This window comes from Budorcas taxicolor, chromosome 11 (genome assembly GCF_023091745.1).
Source record: "Budorcas taxicolor isolate Tak-1 chromosome 11, Takin1.1, whole genome shotgun sequence".
NCBI lineage: Eukaryota > Metazoa > Chordata > Mammalia > Artiodactyla > Bovidae > Budorcas > Budorcas taxicolor.
In genome coordinates this window covers 74,819,991-74,840,493 of record NC_068920.1, presented here as the reverse complement: position 1 = coordinate 74,840,493, position 20,503 = coordinate 74,819,991, and the positions used below count along the sequence as shown (strand labels likewise).

The 20,503-nt window shown below is 34.0% G+C and overlaps 1 protein-coding gene across 1 annotated transcript in view; it reads right to left on the bottom strand.

Moving 5' to 3' along the window:
• BIRC6 (baculoviral IAP repeat containing 6) overlaps positions 1 to 20,503 on the bottom strand; it is a 209,564-nt gene that overhangs the window by 94,834 nt on the left and 94,227 nt on the right. The window contains exons 34-45 of the mRNA XM_052649517.1: positions 19,252 to 19,383; positions 18,212 to 18,427; positions 17,248 to 17,431; positions 16,473 to 16,628; positions 14,626 to 14,759; positions 13,589 to 13,742; positions 11,054 to 11,170; positions 8,981 to 9,135; positions 8,344 to 8,470; positions 5,824 to 5,934; positions 4,424 to 4,557; positions 1,461 to 1,588 (exon numbers count right to left, since the gene is read on the bottom strand). Coding sequence (XP_052505477.1) covers positions 1,461 to 1,588; positions 4,424 to 4,557; positions 5,824 to 5,934; positions 8,344 to 8,470; positions 8,981 to 9,135; positions 11,054 to 11,170; positions 13,589 to 13,742; positions 14,626 to 14,759; positions 16,473 to 16,628; positions 17,248 to 17,431; positions 18,212 to 18,427; positions 19,252 to 19,383 — 1,748 coding nt within the window. The remainder of the gene's footprint in view (positions 1 to 1,460; positions 1,589 to 4,423; positions 4,558 to 5,823; positions 5,935 to 8,343; positions 8,471 to 8,980; positions 9,136 to 11,053; positions 11,171 to 13,588; positions 13,743 to 14,625; positions 14,760 to 16,472; positions 16,629 to 17,247; positions 17,432 to 18,211; positions 18,428 to 19,251; positions 19,384 to 20,503) is intronic.

The following is a 20,503-nucleotide window of genomic DNA, read 5'->3' as shown; positions in this document are numbered from 1 at the left end:
GTAAGAAGAACTCAGCTAAAATATTTAACAAACTGTTACTCCCAGTATGTAAGCGTGGTAACACTGAGCCCTGAGAACTCCCATTCATTCACAGGCACCCTCCCTTCAACATGCCCCACACATACCCTGCCCTGTGCATCCATTCTATCTGGCTGTTCCTTAGTTTTATACTTTATATAAACTGAAAAATGTAAGTAAATGTTTTTCCTGAGTTTTGTGAGTCTTTCTAGCAAATTACTGAACCAGAAGAGGGATTGTGAGAACTCTTGAACTTGTAATCCAATCATACAGCAAAACTTCGATTTCACGTTTTCCAATTACATGTATGCATAACATAACATCACATTTTTGGGTTTTGTGAATCTACTCCTTCCCATACTTATGCTTCATCATTGCACAAACACTATGAACAAGCTGAACTACCACATTAGTATTTTAAAATAGCTATAAAGGAGGAAGAAAACACCAATGAGGATAAAATTTTCTGCCACTATGAAAACATATCTCCATATAACTATTATTATGAATAAATTATTAATGTATGCTATTTAAATCAATTATTAATTTTAATACTTTATTTTATTAATTATTTTATGATATTATAAACCATACCTTTTTCTGACTTCCAATATTTTGAAACTAACTGTTAGAGAGTGATGTAATCTCCAAGTTATTTTAAATATTTTCAAATATACATTAAAATATTTTAAAACTTCACTGGCACTTCCACAATGAAATTAAATAATAAAGATAGCAAATAGCATTTTTAACTTCTTCCTGATATCAATGGGAACTTTTAAAATAAACATAATAGAGTCTGGTTTGTTCATAATGTTTTTTTTTCCCGTAATTTTAAATAAGATAATACAGTTAATATTTCATTAAAAGTTTTTCTCAAAAAGCAATGTTGGCTTTTATGAAGTATCTCATAGTATGATGAAATGATTCATTAATATGATATATAGTATATGATATTGAAACATTCATGCATTTTAAGAATCAACCCATTATGGTCGCAGTTTATTCTTTTTAACCTATTGCTTGACTTTGGTAATAAATTTCATTTAGGATTTCGATACAAGATTAATATTTTTCCTTTTTAAGGTATCTTTATCAAGTAGGTCTCAAATAAAATTACTAGTAGCTTTAATTCCTTACCTTTATTCTAGAATAATTTAAAGAGCTTCAAGTAAATTTCAGGTAGAAGGTTTATAACTACTAATCTATGAACCCATTATTCCATTAACAATAGAAGCAGCTTAGGATCTGGGAGAGCCACAATGAAAAGAAAACAATCAGGAAACATATCAATAAATCTTTCCCTCTTAATTCTTGGTATCATCCTGCTTGTCTATCCCCAGATAAACTCCCAACAAATGATAAGAGAAAATTTATTTGGAGGATTACCTATTGCTTCTATCAATACATCAGGAATACATGTTAATGACATTGCAATTTACCTTTCTGTTGAAAGTATATGAATTAGCTTGAGCAAAAATTCACTGAATATCTGAGGACATGTTGAAGAAAGATGCACTTGCAATCGGGTAAGAAATTCTTGCATAGCTTGCGTAGCTGTTGGACCAACCTGAAGAAAAATGTAATTCTACTGAAAACTGCTTACTGATTCCATTTACTGAATCATTCATTTAAAAGTATCAAGTGTTAAGAGCCATATGGTTAAAACTTCTCATTTGAAAAACAAAAATATTAACAGTGATAGCATGAAACCAACTAAGCTTTAGGCCTTGATATATTTTAAATTGAAAATTACAGATTCTATGGTCAATATTTTTCCATTATATCAGACTTATTTAATTCAATATAGAAAAAGACTCACCTAAATTACACAAAAAATATCTCTACAATGCTTTCAAAAGCACAAAAAACTGTGATTTTCACAATCTTAATTATCCCATTTCAACAGACAGGCTAAGTGATCCACAAAAGGTCATGCTTCTAATGACTACAAGAGCAAATACTAAAATGAATGGAGGAAAAAACTCTCCAAACAAAAACTATAGAGCTAAAAATAAACCTGCAGCAGTCTGCAAAAGAAAAATAAAAAGCTTTTCAAACTTCTATCTCTTCAATGAAAAAAAACTATAGTGAGAGCTACACCAAGTACCATTGGAATGTTATGATCATAAACCCTACAGGAGTTTTGGAAAAACAAAATGCAATGTAGTTCTCAAAACCATTTTAGGCAAACTTCATTTCTAATTCTGAGCATAAAAATCTTAACTTTCATAACAAAACTACCTATTATAAACCAAAATATCTGTGGAAAGCTTGATCTTGAATAACTTTTATTCTGCCTTAAAAAAAAAAAAAAGTGGGGGGAGAGGAAACACACTATTTTATATAGTGGTATGCTCCCTGACACGTAGGCTCTACCATGAACAAGCTGTACAATTGTGGGCAATGCAGATAATGCATGTTTTCTCATATGTAAAATAAAGATGCTGGAATCGGTGATTTCAGGAATTCTCACATTCCATTCATGCAACCTTTATGTATAATAATCACTTGATAACATGCCTCTGCCCCCCAATCAAAACTCTGGGCCAATCAAACCACAAATAGTCTTTTCTTATCTTTTTCTTTCATTTATTTTATGATGCTCTACAAAATTCAAGTCTATTCTGTAGTATGACAGTACTGACTAAATGGACCCAACAGAATTTAAGCTCCAAGAATGGCAGAGTCTCGTTAACTACATAAATCTCTAGCACCCAGAACAGTACACAGATCTTACACACAGCTAAGCACACAGCTAAGAAATAAAAGATAACCTTGCAAAACATTTATGAATAATCCATTAGAAAGATACTATGAACAGTGAATATATTTTATTTGAAAAGAAATATAATGAAGGAAAAATAATTTTTAAAGCAGTACAACAAAAGCGTGAAAGTGAAGTCGCTCAGTTGTGTCCAACTCTTTGTGACCCCATGGACTGCAGCCTGCCAGGATCCTCCGTCCATGGGATTTTCCAGGCAAGAATACTGGAGTGGGTTGCCATTTCCTTCTCCAGGAGATCTTCCTGACCCCGGGACTGAACCCAGGTCTCCAGCATTGTAGGCAGATGCTTTACCATCTGAGCCAATTGATATAAAAGAAATATCTGTGGTTAGACTAAAAAAGCTTGTAAGTTCTAATATACCTTTTTTTTCTGAATTAACAAAAGCAGTATTTATCTTTTTCCTCTCAGGTTTGAGATGTAATTGACACATGGGACTGTGTAAGTTTGAAGTGTACAGAGTAATGATTTGACTTACAGACACAATGAAACGATTACCACAGTAAGTTTAGAGAACATTCATCTCATATAGATACAAAATAAAAGAAAAAACTTTTTTCTATATAAGTTGCAAGATTTACTCTCTCAGCAAACTTTCATATATAATATACAGAGATGTAAATTACATTTATCTTGCTATACATTACATCCCTAGTACTTACTTGTCTTATAACTGGTAGATTTTGCCTTCTGGTTACCTTCATCCAATTCCCCCAACCCCTACCTCTGATCTTTTCTTCTATGAGTCTGTTTTTGAAGTGAAATTCACCTACAACACTATTTAGATCCTGGTGTACAACAGTGATTTGATATTTCTATACATTTCAAAATGATCACCACAGTAAGTCTAGTTACCATCTGTCATCATAAAGACATTGCATTATTATTGACAATATGCCCCACGTAGTACATTTTATACTGGTGATTCATTTATTTTGTACCTGGAAATTTGTACCTCTCAATTTCCCTCACCTATTTCTCTCATCTTTCCTACCCTCTGACCCCAATCTCCCATTCAGGCAACCACCTGTTTGTTTCCTGTTTCTATGACTCTATTCACTTTTATTACCTTTGTTCATTTGTTATGCTTTTTGACGTTCCACATATAAATAAACTCAAAGCATTTGTCTTTCTCTGTTTTACTGCACTTAGTATAACACTGTTTAGGTCTATTCATGGCAACTTTTCATTTTTTGTTGAACAAAATATTTAATATTATTAAAGAATTAAGTTAGGTGACTTCTCAAATCTTGACTGTAGAGGTCATTAAACATAATACATTATTTTCAAAATATTTTTTAAATCCCAAAGTTTTGAAATGCTTTCCTAACATTTAAGTATTTGTTTAGAAAGTTTCACAAATAATACACTATAACACCAAAAATGCATCTCTGCATAAAAATCAAGTAATTCCAAGAGAAAACTTACTACCTGCTATATTGTTTCAGTACAGCTATTATTATAAATAATTCAAAACATTTTATTACATTTATACATAAAAAGCCATCATTTAATACCTTAGCAATAAAAATTTTACATATTTGGTACACTTAAAATTTATTTTACAAATAAGTTTACTAAATAATCTAAGCCTATCTCTGGTTTTCAAAAATCATATACCTGTGGACTGTGTTGATTTGTTCCATGTGGACTTGTGCCAGAAAGAAATTTCACTAAAACATGAATCAGGTTTGCATCTGAAACCAGCAGATGGGCAGTACTCTCCTGAGTTCCAATGGCACTACTGGAACCAGCTATAAAGCATTTAAAAAAAGAAGTTTTCAATAAACAGTCTGAAACAATGGAATTGCAGTATTTAAAACATCTCTTGGTTTCAAAGAAAACTCATATATTCCTGGTAGTTACTAAAAACAATCTAAATCTCTACTGTACTGACTGAGCCTCACTTTCTATTTTCCTCTACCACAGATCTCTTGCCTCCTTTCTGGCAGGGAAAAATATCTAGTTTAATATATATCTTATTCAGTATACAGACAAGTTGAAAAGAAATAATTAAATGCTTACTGTCCTTTTGGTCAGCCTATTCTTAGTAATCACTGTCCCTTTCTAGAAATAAAGATTTATTTTTCAGATAAAGTTTAACCCAGCTTTTGAAGATAAACTGAGGAAAAATTTATTCATTTTAGCAGGTTAGCTACATAAAGATTGCATACTGTTAAGATATATACTGATAATACAACAGTTTTTTGAAGTGAACAAAATACTCGAGTCAAATCTATCATCAGCCTCATATAGAAAGTGAAAGTCTTAGTGGTTTAGCGTGTTGGAATCTTTGCAAGCCCATGGACCGTAGCCTGCCAGGCTTCTCTGTCTGTGGGATTTTCCCGGCAGGAATACTGGAGTGGGTAGCCATTCCCTTCTCCAGGAGATCTTCCTGACATAGGGATTAAATTGGGTCTCCTGAATTTCAGGCAGATTTTTTACTGTCTGAGCCACCAGGGAAGTTTCGTTCTTAAAAGGTTCAAAAATTAATTTTACTATCTTAACTTAAACAGGAAATAAAGAAGTGAGGTAAAGAAAGTAGGAAACTATTAGGAGTTTAGAATCTGAGAAGAAACAATTAGATTCCATAAAAACAGATTTTAGATGTGAAAAGCACAAACTGAGGTATCTAGTCATATATGTTCACGAATATATTAATGAACAAACCATTTTTAAGTGCTAAGTTACTTTAAAAAGAATAAATAACCAGCACAAGACACAGGCTAACATTACATACTTGATTTTGTACTCTAAAAGTAATCAATTTTTAAAAGTAAAAGTTTTTAGGAGGTAAAAATATAATTTAAACTTGTAATTATAGATATATGGGCGTATATAATCAAAGTAAAGTAGCACAAAGGACAAGACACATTAAGAACAAGTCTAACAGAGACATAGTCAAATAAGACATTTAATCATTTTCACAACTATTTCACTTCTTGGAAACATCTTTTTAAGAACCTGATAGCAAGAAAAAAAAATGTATGTCAGAAATATACAGGACTATCTGGACTTACAATTAAGCTGCATGTTTGTCATGAGAGTTAGACTATGAAGCACAAGGCACCATGTCCGGAGCAACGTATTGGGATACCAAGCTAACACCGTGAGAAAGCTGGTTATTGATGCTATTTGGAAAAGAGAAAGGGGAAATTTTCACTCAGAAATAGCAAATGTTTACTAAGAATTGAAACAAAGAGAATTTAAAACCATGACATTATTTTTAAGATCAATTCACTAGTGTCCTCAAAACATAAGTAAGAGTTTCCCATTAAATATAACTAAAGCATTAGAGTCAGCAACATTTTATGTCTAGGTTTAAAGCTCATTCCATGACAAATAACATGTCATCACTACACATTTGTCATCCTTTCCAAACTACAGGCTATATAATTTGTGTTTTACTAAATATCCTCATATTCTGCAAAATCAAAAACTGAAAATAATAGGGCATCCTAGAAAGACAGAAGTGGGGCAGACCATTCAAAATCAATGCAACTTCCCAGAAAAGCACAAAATGAAACTATAACTAAGTCACCTACAAGGCCTACGTAAGAAGCACTTGTGGCAGGTGGAGAAACGAAAAAAGGTATTAAAAATAAGCAAACACAATATAGAGCACTTAGCCGTGCCCTTAAAACACCAAGTAAATTGGCTGATTCCAGATCCCAGGCAGGAAATATATATAGTCTGCAACACCTATTATATTAAAACCTAAAAAAGACGTTGTGTATTTCGCAAAAAACAAAACAAAACAATCTATAAAGAAAGCATCTTACTGACTACAAACAGCATAATTTCAGCATCAATAAACAATGATTATGACAGAAGCATAAGAAACGTCCCAGAAAAAGCACAAAATAAAACAATCACGAACTTATATTTATTAAATAAAGTGGCCTAGATTATATAATCTACTTGTGAACCAATTAACTTTAAAATTTAATTTTAAAATACAAAAAATTTACAACACTTTTTCTGCTTCCATTACACAAACTGTACGTCCAAAGGGTGACATGATAGTGTATTAAAGGAAGTTTCTCTTTATGGAAGTATTGATACTTCAAGATAAATAAAAAAAGGAATAACAGAATTAGACTCTTTTCATTTAGAAACTTCCTGTGAATGGCTAGTAATTCTAGGCATTAATCACTATTGCCTACTAACAACACAAAAACAAATAACCTATGAAACTATCTTTAAATAACAAAACAAAAAATCAGATTAAGCTCCATGTCTAACTACCAAACAACTATTTTTTGACAAAAAAAACTCTGCAAAGGAATAGGACAAAAAAAAAGACATAGGAGGAATTTTAAAACATAATTAAAATGTGCAGACACTCTACAGATTCCATCTTAAATAAACAAAAAAGTTTTGTTAACAGTTTAGACAACTGGAAATTTGAATACTGACCAAATATCTGATGACAGTAAGAAATAATTAATACTTCTTACCCTTGTTTATATTTAATGTTTTTCACAATAATAAAGTTTAAAAAAGGGATGGGAGCAAAATTAATAACAATAATCGTTAATACAGTGAAACACATGGAAACCTAATAATTAAAGTAGGGCTGGCTCCTATAGAAACAATGCATATATAAACAGGACCAGGAGAGAGCACAGCTGTCATTAAGGCTGAGACAGGCCATATGAGGGCCACGTGTGATGCACATCTCCAGAGAGAAAGAACCAAGAGTAAATAATTTTTACTTTTCTTTAAACAGATTCCTATAACCAGAGCTGAAAGCGAGTTCTACTCCTATTGAAGGATATTATTCAGGTCCTGCAATTCCCACATTTTTGCATTTCTCAAGAAAAGAACAAAATGAATGAACACAACTTCTACGAAACAACTGACATCCTTCTCCAATCTACTAATTCTCTAGAGTTACTGCACATTTTAAAAAACACCAGTTACAAAAGAATAGCTTATGGGACTTCCCCGTGGTTAAGAATCCGCCTTGCAATGCAGAGGACAAGAGTTCGATGCCTGGTAGGGGAACTAAGATCCCACTTGCCTCAGAGGAACTGAGCCCACCTGCCACAACTAGAGAGTCTGTGCACTGCAACAAAAGATGCACAAGACGCAACAAAAAGCACACAGTGAAGACCCTGTGTGCCACAACTAGGCCCCAATGACCAACCCTGACACAGCCAAACGAATAAAGAATTAAACAAAAAAGAGTAGCTTATGAACAAGACAATACTTTAAGGAAACACAATGGAAAGACTAACAGAACACTGTAGAGTTTATGTCTGTGTTATACACAGACATAATACAGATCATACAGTTTTCTGTCCTCTTTCCTGCTAATTAATGTCAGTATATTTAAAAAGGTGGTTTTTTTTTACTAAAACAGCACAACCATGATAAAATTATTAACCTAATCATTTTCTTTTTAACTTACTTTATGCTACGTTAATGACATAGCATAAATGTCACCTTGATTTATATAAATATGTTTATATATAATTTTATGATTTTTATATGATTTATATAAATAAATATATTTATATATAAATAAATCTTACCTTGATTTAATGTAATGACAGGTATTCGATTAGCATTATATAAAAAAATGTCTGCTCCATTTTCTTTGTTTCCAGATGAACTAGAATTCAGACTCAATGTGAGCCACAGCTGGAGAAGTGATTCCAACTGAAAAACAATGAAAATTGACAGAAAGAAAATGTACCCATGATATTATGAAATAGCATGTAAACAAAAAAACTTATGTAGGAATCCTTACGATTATGAGTAAATAATCTGTCAATTAAATACTATTTTTGGTTACTTCAATTCAGGTGAAGAGCAAACATCTTAAAAATCTAGATCAAATGAAATTTAACTGAATTAAAATTTATAATTTATCAAATACAAATGTTTTACTAAATTAAAAGAGGTGACTCAAGTCTTTAAATACAGGTGTGTGTATAATATACAGGTGTGTATAACATACAGTTAGAACTAAAGAAGTTTAAAATCATAAAAATAATAAATAACCTATCACTGATGAACTGTGGTTAATTAAAATACCTCCAAGATTTTTCCACCTGAGTATGACAAAGAAATCATCACTGTCTGATTGAGACTGATCTTTCCAGTTATTTCATCTTTTCCAGGCCAGCAATAACGTCTAAAAATACACCATTTCTCCTGAAGTCATACCTGAACATGATGGACTTGAAGCATGGAAAACAGTTTGTTGAAACAAACATTTAACATCGGGACAGATGATAACTGTACAATAAGCTGATTGGACTGGTTTGCTGCTTGTAAGCCCCCTAGAAGTGAATCATCTGTTCCGGTGGGAGACTGTGATACTGAAAATTAAACACAATTGTGATTTTATCACAAAGTAGCAGGAAAAATGTTAACTAGCTATTAATATGTACAGTTAAGTGAAGTTTTTTTTTTTTAATTAAAATTGCATTTTTTTTTAATGATTCAGCATTACATTGTTTGAAAACATGGTTTTACAACATTACCTGAAAGTTCAAAAGAAAAATCACCACAAAGAGAAGCTCCCTAATTCACGGCACTTGTCCACCAAAGGGAAAGAACCTTGCTCTCTAGAAATTCCTATCTGCAATTTTCTCCTAATTAATAAAAGGGAGGAAAAAATGGAAAGAAAGAAGACCCTTGCCTATTTCTTGAGGAGATGGCTTTAGAACAATCTAGACTCTAATCCATTGATTCTCAACCTTAAATGGCACATTAAAATTGTCAGGGAACTATTGAAAAGTTCTGATGTGAGGATACACACGCCAAACTAACTGAGTACAGATTCATGGTGAGCAGAAAAATAAAGGGATGCTAAGAGAACTTTCTCATATATTTAGAAAGTTTTATACTAAATGAAGAACATAAGTTTTGGGCAGAAAAATAATCAAAAGATAGACTGTATCAAGAAGCAGAACACTACACCAATTCTTAGGTTCTTCTATTTTTTCTGTACTTCCTAAGGCAAGAAAAAATGAAAAATGCAAACCAAAAGAATTCAACTTTATATAGAAAGATCTGAAAACCCAAATTTCTCTATTGAAATGAATTCTGAACTCTCCTTCAAAAGACATGACACGCTTCCTAGGTTCTAACTAGTATCCCTATACTTTTATTCATCACCATGTCCCACCACATTTTCATTTTTCTTGACCTAAGAAAAGTAAAAACATCACCATCTCCCTAGCACAGCTCCACCTTAAGGTAGACAGGCTGCTCTCTTAACTGTACTCACGTGGCAGAAGGGGATCTACTGAAGTCTAGCACATCAACAGTCAGGAAACTGTGTTCTTTGGCCAAATATGGCAGGCCACCAGACTCTGTAACATGGTTTTCAAATAGCCATAGCTATTCATTTAGGTATATGTTGTCTACAGCTGCTTAAGTCAGAGTAGAGCTGCAAAACATGCATGGCCCCAAAGAGCCTAAAATGTTTACTATCTGGTCATTCACCATAAAAAGTTTTTCTTCTTTTGCTATAGATAATTAGGTAGTACGTCGTCTCAATTCTGTAGTTCAATCAGACCCATTTGGCTATCATCATGATATGTCTTTCATCTTCTTTCGCATGTCCTCAAGGAAGATAAAGATGTTACTATCAAGAAACCCACTTTATCATAAATTTGGATATAATGCAACAAACTCCTAGGCAGCTAGCTTATACAGGCTTCCCCAAAAATGTCATTAACCTCACACTACCACAAATAACAAAAACATGACTCAAGTTTTTGGACTGAACTTAAGACCACTACATGGAGGTGTTCTGTTCCCCTTCCACTCTCTGAATTCATTAATCTTCTGTCTTATCTCTCAACTTGCTACTAAATTAGCAAGGGAGAGTTTAAAAATCTGTCATTGGTAGTTCCCTGGTGGTGCAGTGGATAAGAACCTACCTGCCAATGCAGGAGACACGAGTTCAATCTCTGGCCCAAGAAGAATCCACGCGCCATGGAGCAACAAAGCCCGTGTGCCACAACTACTGAGCCTGCGCTCTATAGAGCCTGTGAGCCACAACTACTGAAGCCTGCATGCCTAGAGCCTATGCTCCACAACAAGAGAAGCCCATGACTGCAAAAAAGAGTAGCTGCTCATCACCGCAACTAGAGAAAGCCTTTGCAAAGCAACAAAGACTCAGTGCAGCCAAAAATAATTTTCTAAAAAATCCACTGAGTACATATGACAATAATCAAGAGATAAACTGTTAAGTATAATACTCTAAGAGTGGTGACTTTTACATACATGTAGGAGATGTATTTGTTAATGCCTGTAAAATGGAATCGGCTTCCAGGGTAGACATCATTTTCAACATAAGCTCTGCTTGTTGTTCGAGTCCAACTTCTAGGCGAGCATCTAGGGCTACAAAAAACAATTAAAAAACAAAAGCTATTTAATAATTATTATTCATGTCCTACTTCCTACAACAAAATGTTGACATCTGAGCCCCAAACAGGGTGAGGAATGCATCTTCCCATCAGAGCAACCTGGCACGGGCACCAGAGGAACAGCAGGTAACAGGATCTGGGCAAAGGAGGCTAGAGACAGGACAGTGGTGATATAAAGAAAGGCAGCCCAAGGAAGGGAAGCAATGACAGTGGAAGCAAGTATATTAAGAGTAAGGAGAATCAGGTACTTCACTATCAAGAGAAAAGAGAAATAGGAACAAAGGAAAAATGAAGGCTATGGAGTTAGATTGCAGTTAGATTAACTGATGTATCAATGTAAACTTGCGGCATGCTAGACAGACAAACAAATACAGAAATAAATATAAACACAAATGTGTGTACACATTCCCTAGATTTGTCCATCAAGAGACCATGGAAACAGCCCCAAGTTAGCAACAAGTATATCGAGTACTCAAACCTTGAATTCTCCCACTAAAAGGTTTTGAAATATCTTTTTTGTTCATGAAGAGGCTAATTCTCAGTCTGGAAAAGGGAAAGTAAATGATAAGCTTGGGGCATCTTGTTATCCCAAAAAGGGAAATGTTCAAAGAAAGATGAGGCCATGTCAAAAAAAAACCACAAGAGACCAGTTTAAAGGAGATATCACTGGTCAAATCAGGGCAATTTGAATTTCAAAATAAATAATGATATGTGAATTTACCTAATGCATAGAACTATACACTTAAAAATGGTTAAAATGGAAAACTTAATGTTCCCTATATTTAAAGACAAATAAATAATGGTAATAACAAATTATAACACACTGAATATAAAAAGGAAACCACTGGTCTATTCAAAAGTAAATGAATAAACTATTAATTTCTTTTTAAAAAAATAAGTTTCCAAGTATTCTTCTGTCACTCCAACCAATCAAAATTTTTTTGCAAAAGGGAAAAGAATAATTTTTCACTGGAAAATTTTGATAGACATGTCTTTTATCAAGTAATTAGACTGAAGACCACCAGCAGTGATCCAAATTAAAATCATGAGCCACCTAATAGGATGCAATAAGAAAAGCCTGACACTACAGTTTCCTAATATTACTGCCAAAGTCACATAACCAGAATCTAATCACGAGGAAACAGCATACAAACCCCAACTGACGGAAATTCTACCAAATAACTGGCCTATAATCTTCAAAAGCACCAAGATCATGAAAGTCACCTCTGAAAACGTGTGGCAAACTGAATAACACTGAAGAGATATGGTAACTATAGTTTACCCATGAAAAATACACTTTGAACTGCACAAGTCAACTTACACGGATTTTTTTCAATAAATATATACTACACAATCCACAGTTGGCTGAACGCATGGATGCAAAGGGCTTCCCAGGTGGCACTAGTGGTAAAGAACCTGTTTGATCCCTGGATTGGGAAGATTCCCTAAAGGAGGGCACAGCAACCCACTTCAATATTCTTGCCTGGAAAATCCCCATGGGCAAAGAAGACTGGTTGGCTGTAGCCATTAAGGTCACAGAGAGTCAGACACAACTTAAGTGTCTTAACACACACACATACACACACACACTCAAAACTTTGGAGAGAGAGAACCAACTGTAAAGTTACACACAGACTTTCAACTGTTTGGGAGTGGGCCACTCTACTCCCCTATTACTCAAGGGTTAACTATAAAATGCAACATACAATTTGCATCATTTTCCATAAAGGACATTATTTAGACACAACTGCTGAAACTTGAATGGATTCTTAAAGTTAGTACTAATGTTAATTTCCTGATTTTGATGGAATGTGCTTCCTGATTTGTTTATGTAGAAAAAATGTCCTGCTTTGTAAAACAAAATAAAATAAAAAAATATCAGATTAACAACTTACTCCCAAATGGGTCAGGATAAAGCTGTTCTCTGTATTACACTTGTAACTTTTCAGTAAATGTATGGTTGATTCAAAATTTAAGAAAATATTTCATTGAAAAAAGAAAGTTATATACTCTGTGACTAGAAGAGTACAAAAATAATACTCAACGTGATTCCATTCTGCTTACAAATAAACATAAATTTACTATTATAATAACAATAAAAATAAAAGAAAGTACAATAACAATAAAAAATAATTAAAGCCACTGGCAAACTCACACAACTCACAAGTACATTTTGCTCAGTGTTATTTTGAGAAACAAAAGATGGACCATAAATAGAAATGCTTCCAAACTGACCAACACACAGCTCTGAGTGTCAGTCACTCTCAAGGCAGCCCTGCAATAATAAACTCTCTCAGCATACATTCAGGATCAAATTCTCAGGAGACCAAGAATACACAAACTGAGAACTTGTTTTAAGAATAGCTTGTCTTAATAACAGTGCCTCACTTACCCTGAGACACTGAAACACTAACTGTCTGTGATCCATTCTTCTCTGCATTTGCTGGTGGCTTTGCTACAGGAATTCCAAGACCTCCAATGTACGGGTTGTAATTGTAGGTGCCATAATCAGCACCCCAATAGTCATACCATGTACTGCTTATTGGCTTAAAAAAATAGAAAAAACTTTGGTTTATTTTTGACTCTTCACTAAGAGTAACATATTATTTACACCACCTTAACTCAAACAGGGCTACAAAGTAAACATTCCCCTTACCCTTTACATTTTTAAAACATAAATTTAATGATCTATAGGAATGGTTCAGAATATTCCATTGTATCCCCAAGTCTAAAAAGACCATATTTATTAGAATCTAGCATCTTAATCAAGGCAATGGAAACCCACTCCAATACTCTTGCCTTGAGAATCCCATGGACAGAGGAGCCTGATAGGCTATATATAGTCCATGGGGTCACTAAGAGTTGGACATGACTGAGCGACTTCACTTTCACTTTTCACTTTCATGCATTGGAGAAGGAAATGGCAACCCACTCCAGTGTTCTTGCCTGGAGAATCCCAGGGACAGAGGAGCCTGTTGGGCTGCCGTCTATGGGGTCGCACAGAGTCGGACACAACTGACGTGACTTAGCAGCAACAACAGCAGGATCTTAATAAAATCTCTTACAAACAAAATAAACTAAAATAAAGTATTAGAGTTGTATCTCCTTTAGAAAAAGTAGCAGCTAGTAAAGGTGTAGATTCTGCAATGAACTCAACCTGGATGAGCTTAAATGCTGCTTGAAATCTCAATACTCCATAACCATACCTCCTATGTTTATTAATGGTTCTTATTAACATTTAAGGTAATATTAGCAGCTATATTAAAAAATGATGTAAGGTCTCCTTATAACATTCCAATAGTTTCATAAAAAATCTATCATAGTATCTAAAGTAATTTAATTTTGAGCGAACTAAATAATGGGTTACATTAAATGTATACTTTCAAGATGAAAGATTTTAATTGCAAAGAATATTCTAGTGGATCATACCTTAAAGACTTTGGCTGCAAGAGGATCCTTTTCCAAATCAATATCTAAAGGATCAATGTCAACTTCCATTAGATCCTGAAGTAGCTCAAGGTCAATTTCTTTATCTTTTTCCAAAGAGGAAAGAGGAGGTGCACCTTCAAATAATTTAAAGTGATTTTTTTGGTGGAGTATATAAAATTTACCCAATATACTACTGCTTTTAATTATAAAGCAATTACATTTACTTAAATATAAAATGTTTCTGATATAGAAGTCTCTACATTTTTACACTTGAAAATTAAGCATAAGTAAATACACAAACACATCAGCCTATAACACACACAATTAAAAACACCAGTGCAATAGTATGTAATTTCCTAGGGAAAAAGGCCATAGGATTAGTCCTTGTTGAATCAAGTTACATAACCTTTGCTGTTAAAAATAACCATTAACCACTTCTAGAAAGAACAACTATTGTTCATTTTATTGCCTCCAGTATATAATTCATAAATTACACCTAATAGTTAGGGAAAGAAAACCCATTATTAAAGTGAAAAGTAAAGTTTTAAGAGCACTGCTATTCACCTTATTTTTCTATCATCAATTAGAAACTATTTTGTCTCAGATGACTCCAAATGCTTGACCAGCCTTTTATGCCTTCCAACCTTTATCTTCCTTTCCTTCTCACTCTTTTTTATTCAACATATGTTTATACAATGTCAAGAAAACATCAGCCTGCATTAGGGTTTGAGTATATGAAGATCAATAAAACACATCTCTACCTTCCAATAAATTAACAAGGGTTCAGAGGTGAGGGTACACAACAGAAATTAAACCAAATACAGCATGGCAGCTGCTACTGGAGACAATCAAGGAAGTAGGTGGCACCAACAGCAGTCTCCAACATAGCTGATGGTGATGGGAAAAGCTTCTTGGAGGAGGGTAGCTGTATGTGAATCTCAGACAAGAAGTTCACTATGCAAACTAGAGAAGAAAATCTCCTCCAGGTAAAGGGACTATCAGACAGAAAGGAAAAAATCATGAGAGAATCTAAGATTAAGTAATGAAACAAATGAAATGACTGTAACATTGCAATATATAAGGTAATACATGAAACAGTCTTGAAAAGCAGGGAGTACACCACAAAGGTTTGTACATGCTAAGATGCACATTATAGTTTTGAAAAGGCAGAAAACAAAGACAAAGTCAAGAGCCATTAACCTTGCTGTCTTTACCACTGTGTATTTTTAACAGCTTTCTAGCTTATAATTCCTTCCACAGAGCCAAGTAAGACTGTATCAAAATAACATGGACACTGTGAAAGGATACCATTTCATTAGAAAAAGCATGCAAAGGGCTTCCCCCGTGGCTCAGCAGTAAAGAATCAGCCTCTCCAATGCAGGAGACAGGAGGTGATTCTGGGTCAGAGAAGACCACACCTGCCGCGGAGCAACTAACGCTGTTTGCCACCACACCTGAGCCTGTGGTCTAGAGCCCGGAAACTGAAACCACAGAGCCCCTGGGCTGCGGCAGCTACTGAAGCCAGTGCTCTGCAACATGAGAAGACACCCCAGTGAGAAGCCCACATGCCGCAATGAGGAGCCGCCCCACGCCCCGAAACAAGGAAAAGGCCCATGCAGCGGTGAAGAACCAGCACAGGCATAAACAAATGAATAAAAATTGTTTTTTAAAAAAAGCATGCAGAAAATCAAAGTAAAACCTGTTTATCAGAAAAATACTGATATGGTTACTAAGGCCAAAGACTTACTATAAAAATTTTACACTTCATTAATATTCTTAGTTTTGAAATTTAAGTTTCCATTCTTTAAAAAAGAGCTAAGGATATGTTTAGTATGAATATGATGTACCTGTCATATCATGTGTCAAAGGCTCATCGATAGTTTCCAGCAGCTGAACTGAAGACTGCTGCAGGGAGTCGTCAGAGTCACCAGCTGTTGCACCCGCATCGTCACTCACCGTTCCTTCCTCCATGGCTTCTGCAGCTACTGGAGCCAGCAGTTCTCCTGCAGGTGAGAATATCATCACCTCAACCGTTTTAGTAATCAGGAAACAGACCCCCAAAGCATATTTTTTCATCTAGTATAGAGAACAGCATGTACACTACAACAACCATAAAAGTTTCTGAGGCAAATGAGTCCTCATCTATCCAAGGAAATGCTAGGGCCTTCCATTGCACTAACTTCAAATGCTAACTAGTAAAAACATAAAATGTGTGCCTATGAATAAGGAGTCATTATCATCACTTTAAATATATTAACTCATTTATTCATCAAAATAACAATAAAGATGTTTTTATTATTCTTATTTTACAGATGAAAAAAACCGAGGAATAGGAAGTACCTTCCTCAAGCGCACCAAGAGAACTTAGAAGCAGCCCACTGCTGGTATTAATAAGGAAGCAGACTAGCTCCCGTATCCCTGCACTTTATAACCTAATTCCTTCATAAACACTTGAATTTATCACAGGTGTCAACATAATTAAACACAGAAGTAATTTGAAAGGGTTGCTACTGCTGAGATAAGACATTTTACACTTTTGAGGGGCAAAGTTTCCTTTAATGATTTGTCAAGCATCGACAAGCTCATTTTTATATACCTTATTAAAAATAAATCCTAACAAACCTGCTAAAATATCCTGTAGCATACAAGTTAAGGAATATTGAGCCCAAGCACCACCCCAAGATATATCTCCTCTATTGAAGTCAGTTCCAACCAAAAGCAATAGCAGTCTTTCCAGTTGGGGTTCATTCACAATCTCACATAGATGTATGGTTGGCCTCGTGGCATTCGCAATGCGTGCAAGAACCTGTAATACATTTTATAAAATCATACACTTAAGTAGCTATTACATGTTTCCTCCAAAAATAAAGCATTGAAGTAACTTTTCTATGAGATATGCTTTTGATGTCAAAATAACTGTTTGACATGAAATGCAAAGGAAATGTAATTTCATGGATCAAATGTTAAAATCCAGGTAAAAAAATCAGAGTTGAAAAGTTCAATTTCTACAAACAATGAATATGCTACAGGAAAGCCTTCAGGGCATTAATACAGCCTTCAATGCTATAATTTGACACTCATCTGTAGATTGCCTATCTTAAAAGAAAAAGGTAGGCTGTACAGACATACCCAAGGCTTCCCTTGTGGCTCAGCAGTTAGAGAATCGCCTGCAATGCAGGAGACCTGGGTTTGATCCCTGGGTTGGGAAGATCCTCTGGAAAAGGGAAAGGCTACCAACACTCCAGTATTCTGGCCTGGAGAATTCCATGGACTGTATAGTCCCTGGGGTCACAAAGAGTCAGACACGACTGAGCAACTTTCACTTCACTTCACACTATTTACATTTCAAGTCTACATTAATCTAGTTTTAACTAGATTAAAAATGTATAATAGGTTTCCCAAAAATACGTGCCCAAGTATTTCTAAAATCTTTCAAGGCACATTAAAAAAAAACTAAACCGCATAAAAGGAAAACCAAAGCAGTTTTATTTCTCTTAAAACTCAATTTAAAACTTTATTTTTTTCTTCATTCTTTTTTTTATTCTCTAAGCCTGTAATTATAAACTAGGCCTATTACTTTACTTACCTTACAAACAAATAATAAGAGATCTGCATGGCATGTAAAATCCATAGAGAGGAGAAACAGGACAAGTTTCTGGACTACTGAAATACAACGTTCATGGGCCAGAGTAAATGGAAGTGGTTCTATCTCTGGACTTTCTTTTGTTGTTGTAACTTCTGTGTCTAAATTAGAACGAGACCACTCCGCTGTCCGACGAAGCCGAATTAAATCCTTAAAGTGCTATACACAGAAATTTACAATATTTAAATCAACGTCTATTGAATGAAAATTCTTCCAATATGAGCTTATTTCTGAGATGAAAATATACACTCAGAAAACATACAACTTCTAAAGAACAAGATTTTTAGGCAAACCATAAGCTTCAAAAAGTAAGATTATTAAAAACTATACTGACAATATGTACCTTTGTCTATTTTAGCATAATTCATCAGATATCGAATAGAATTTCAGAAAGGAGGAATTCTATAAAAACGCTCTATTAGGGTAAATCTATTATTTTAAATATTACCAAAACACCCTAAACATAATCTTAAAAGGTGAATGGTAAAGAAACCTATACATACAAACTATAGAGTATTAATTCATTTCAAATTTTGCTGGAATAATTGTAATCTCATATTTATAGAAACACAATATGCAAACTTGGTTGCTACTGAAATGCTATCCCCCAAGTTGAAAAACAAAGTCATTATTTTTTTAAAAAACTTTATTTAAAAATCACTGAAATTAACTTTCACTTAGAATGGACACATTAGGAAAACCATACACATTCTAAATCCTTTTATCATCAATTTATTGGAACACAATCCACTTTAAAGAAAATACGCTAGAAAAATACTTTAACTCCACATTAACCATGTATTTCCTTGAGTTAAAGCTATCTTTCCCCACAAAGAAGTACATAGGATAGATTTTTCTCAGAATAACATAAAGCTTCCTGATCATTAATAAAGATATTTAACTATTCAAATAATTTAAAATATTAATACTAAATGGAAGAGTAACTTTTCTAAGATAATTACATTAAAAAATAAAGATCATACCTTTGAGGTAGCTTGCTTTAATTTTGCTTGTTCTACCAGAAGTTTATATGATGATCCTTTGTTACTCTGTATTTTTTCCTTTTCCATCTGTTCCACCAAAGCCTTCTGTTTTGCTTTCAATAAGTTAAGTTGCTTTAAAGAAAATGTTAATCTTATAGTTAGTAATGTTAAAAACAACAAAATAAGTTATTGTACTTCTCAGAATCCATACAGCAAATTAATGGAATAAGTAGTTTTCTGTAAAGTCTAGTTTTAACTATATTGATTTTGTAAAAAATCACCTCCAAAATCCAAATAAAAGATCTCCCCACTTTGTAATTAAGAAGTAACCAATTTCTTATCCATGGAAGAAGAAAAATAAGTGGAATACTTTTTTTATGTAAGCCTCTAATGAGACTGACTGATGGAATGTTTTTAAACAGAGGAACAGAATTATTTTTAAATACACTAGGAAAATATTTTTACTGTACGAGAGTCCTAGCTTGGCTTTTATGGAAATCTCCTTCAAGGGTAGTACATTTTTTGGTATGTCTATGATTCTTATTAATTAAAAATTTTATTATAACTATAAATTCACATGCAGTTATAAAAATAATGCAGAGATCCCTTTTACACTTTACCCAATTTTGCCTAACAATAGTAAAATATCACAACAGAGTAATGATATTATTACAATTCACCTACGTTATTCAGATTTCAATGATGTAAAAAAGCTTCACATCATTTTCTTGCAAAAGGGCCAACGGTTGCCCATAGTGAAAAAACTCAGAAGTAATTTAGCGCTGTGTCATGCTTTTTAAGTAACCCAAAGCTTTCACAAACTTTCTGAGCATACATGTTTTCATATAAATTCTCATTTCATCTTAAATTAGCCTTCCTCGTGGCTCAGACAGTAAAGAGTCTGCCTGCAGTGCGGGAGACCCAGGTTAGATTCCTGGGTCGGGAAGATCCCCTGGAGAAAGAAATGGCAACCCCACTTCAGTATTCCTGCCTGAAAAATCCCATGGATGGAGGAGCCTGGCAGGCTACAGTCCATGGGGGTCGCAAAGAGTCAGACACTACTGAGAGACTTCACTTTCTTTTCCTTTCATCTTAAATCAATTATACAAATACTTTTAGGAGACATATGAGGCTCCATACTGGATATTAAATATATAGTAAAGACAGAGAGGAAGATGCATTTTGAAATATAACTATAATAAAGTAGTGGCGTATAAGAATCTGACATCAGCTATAAACTCAGGTTAACAAA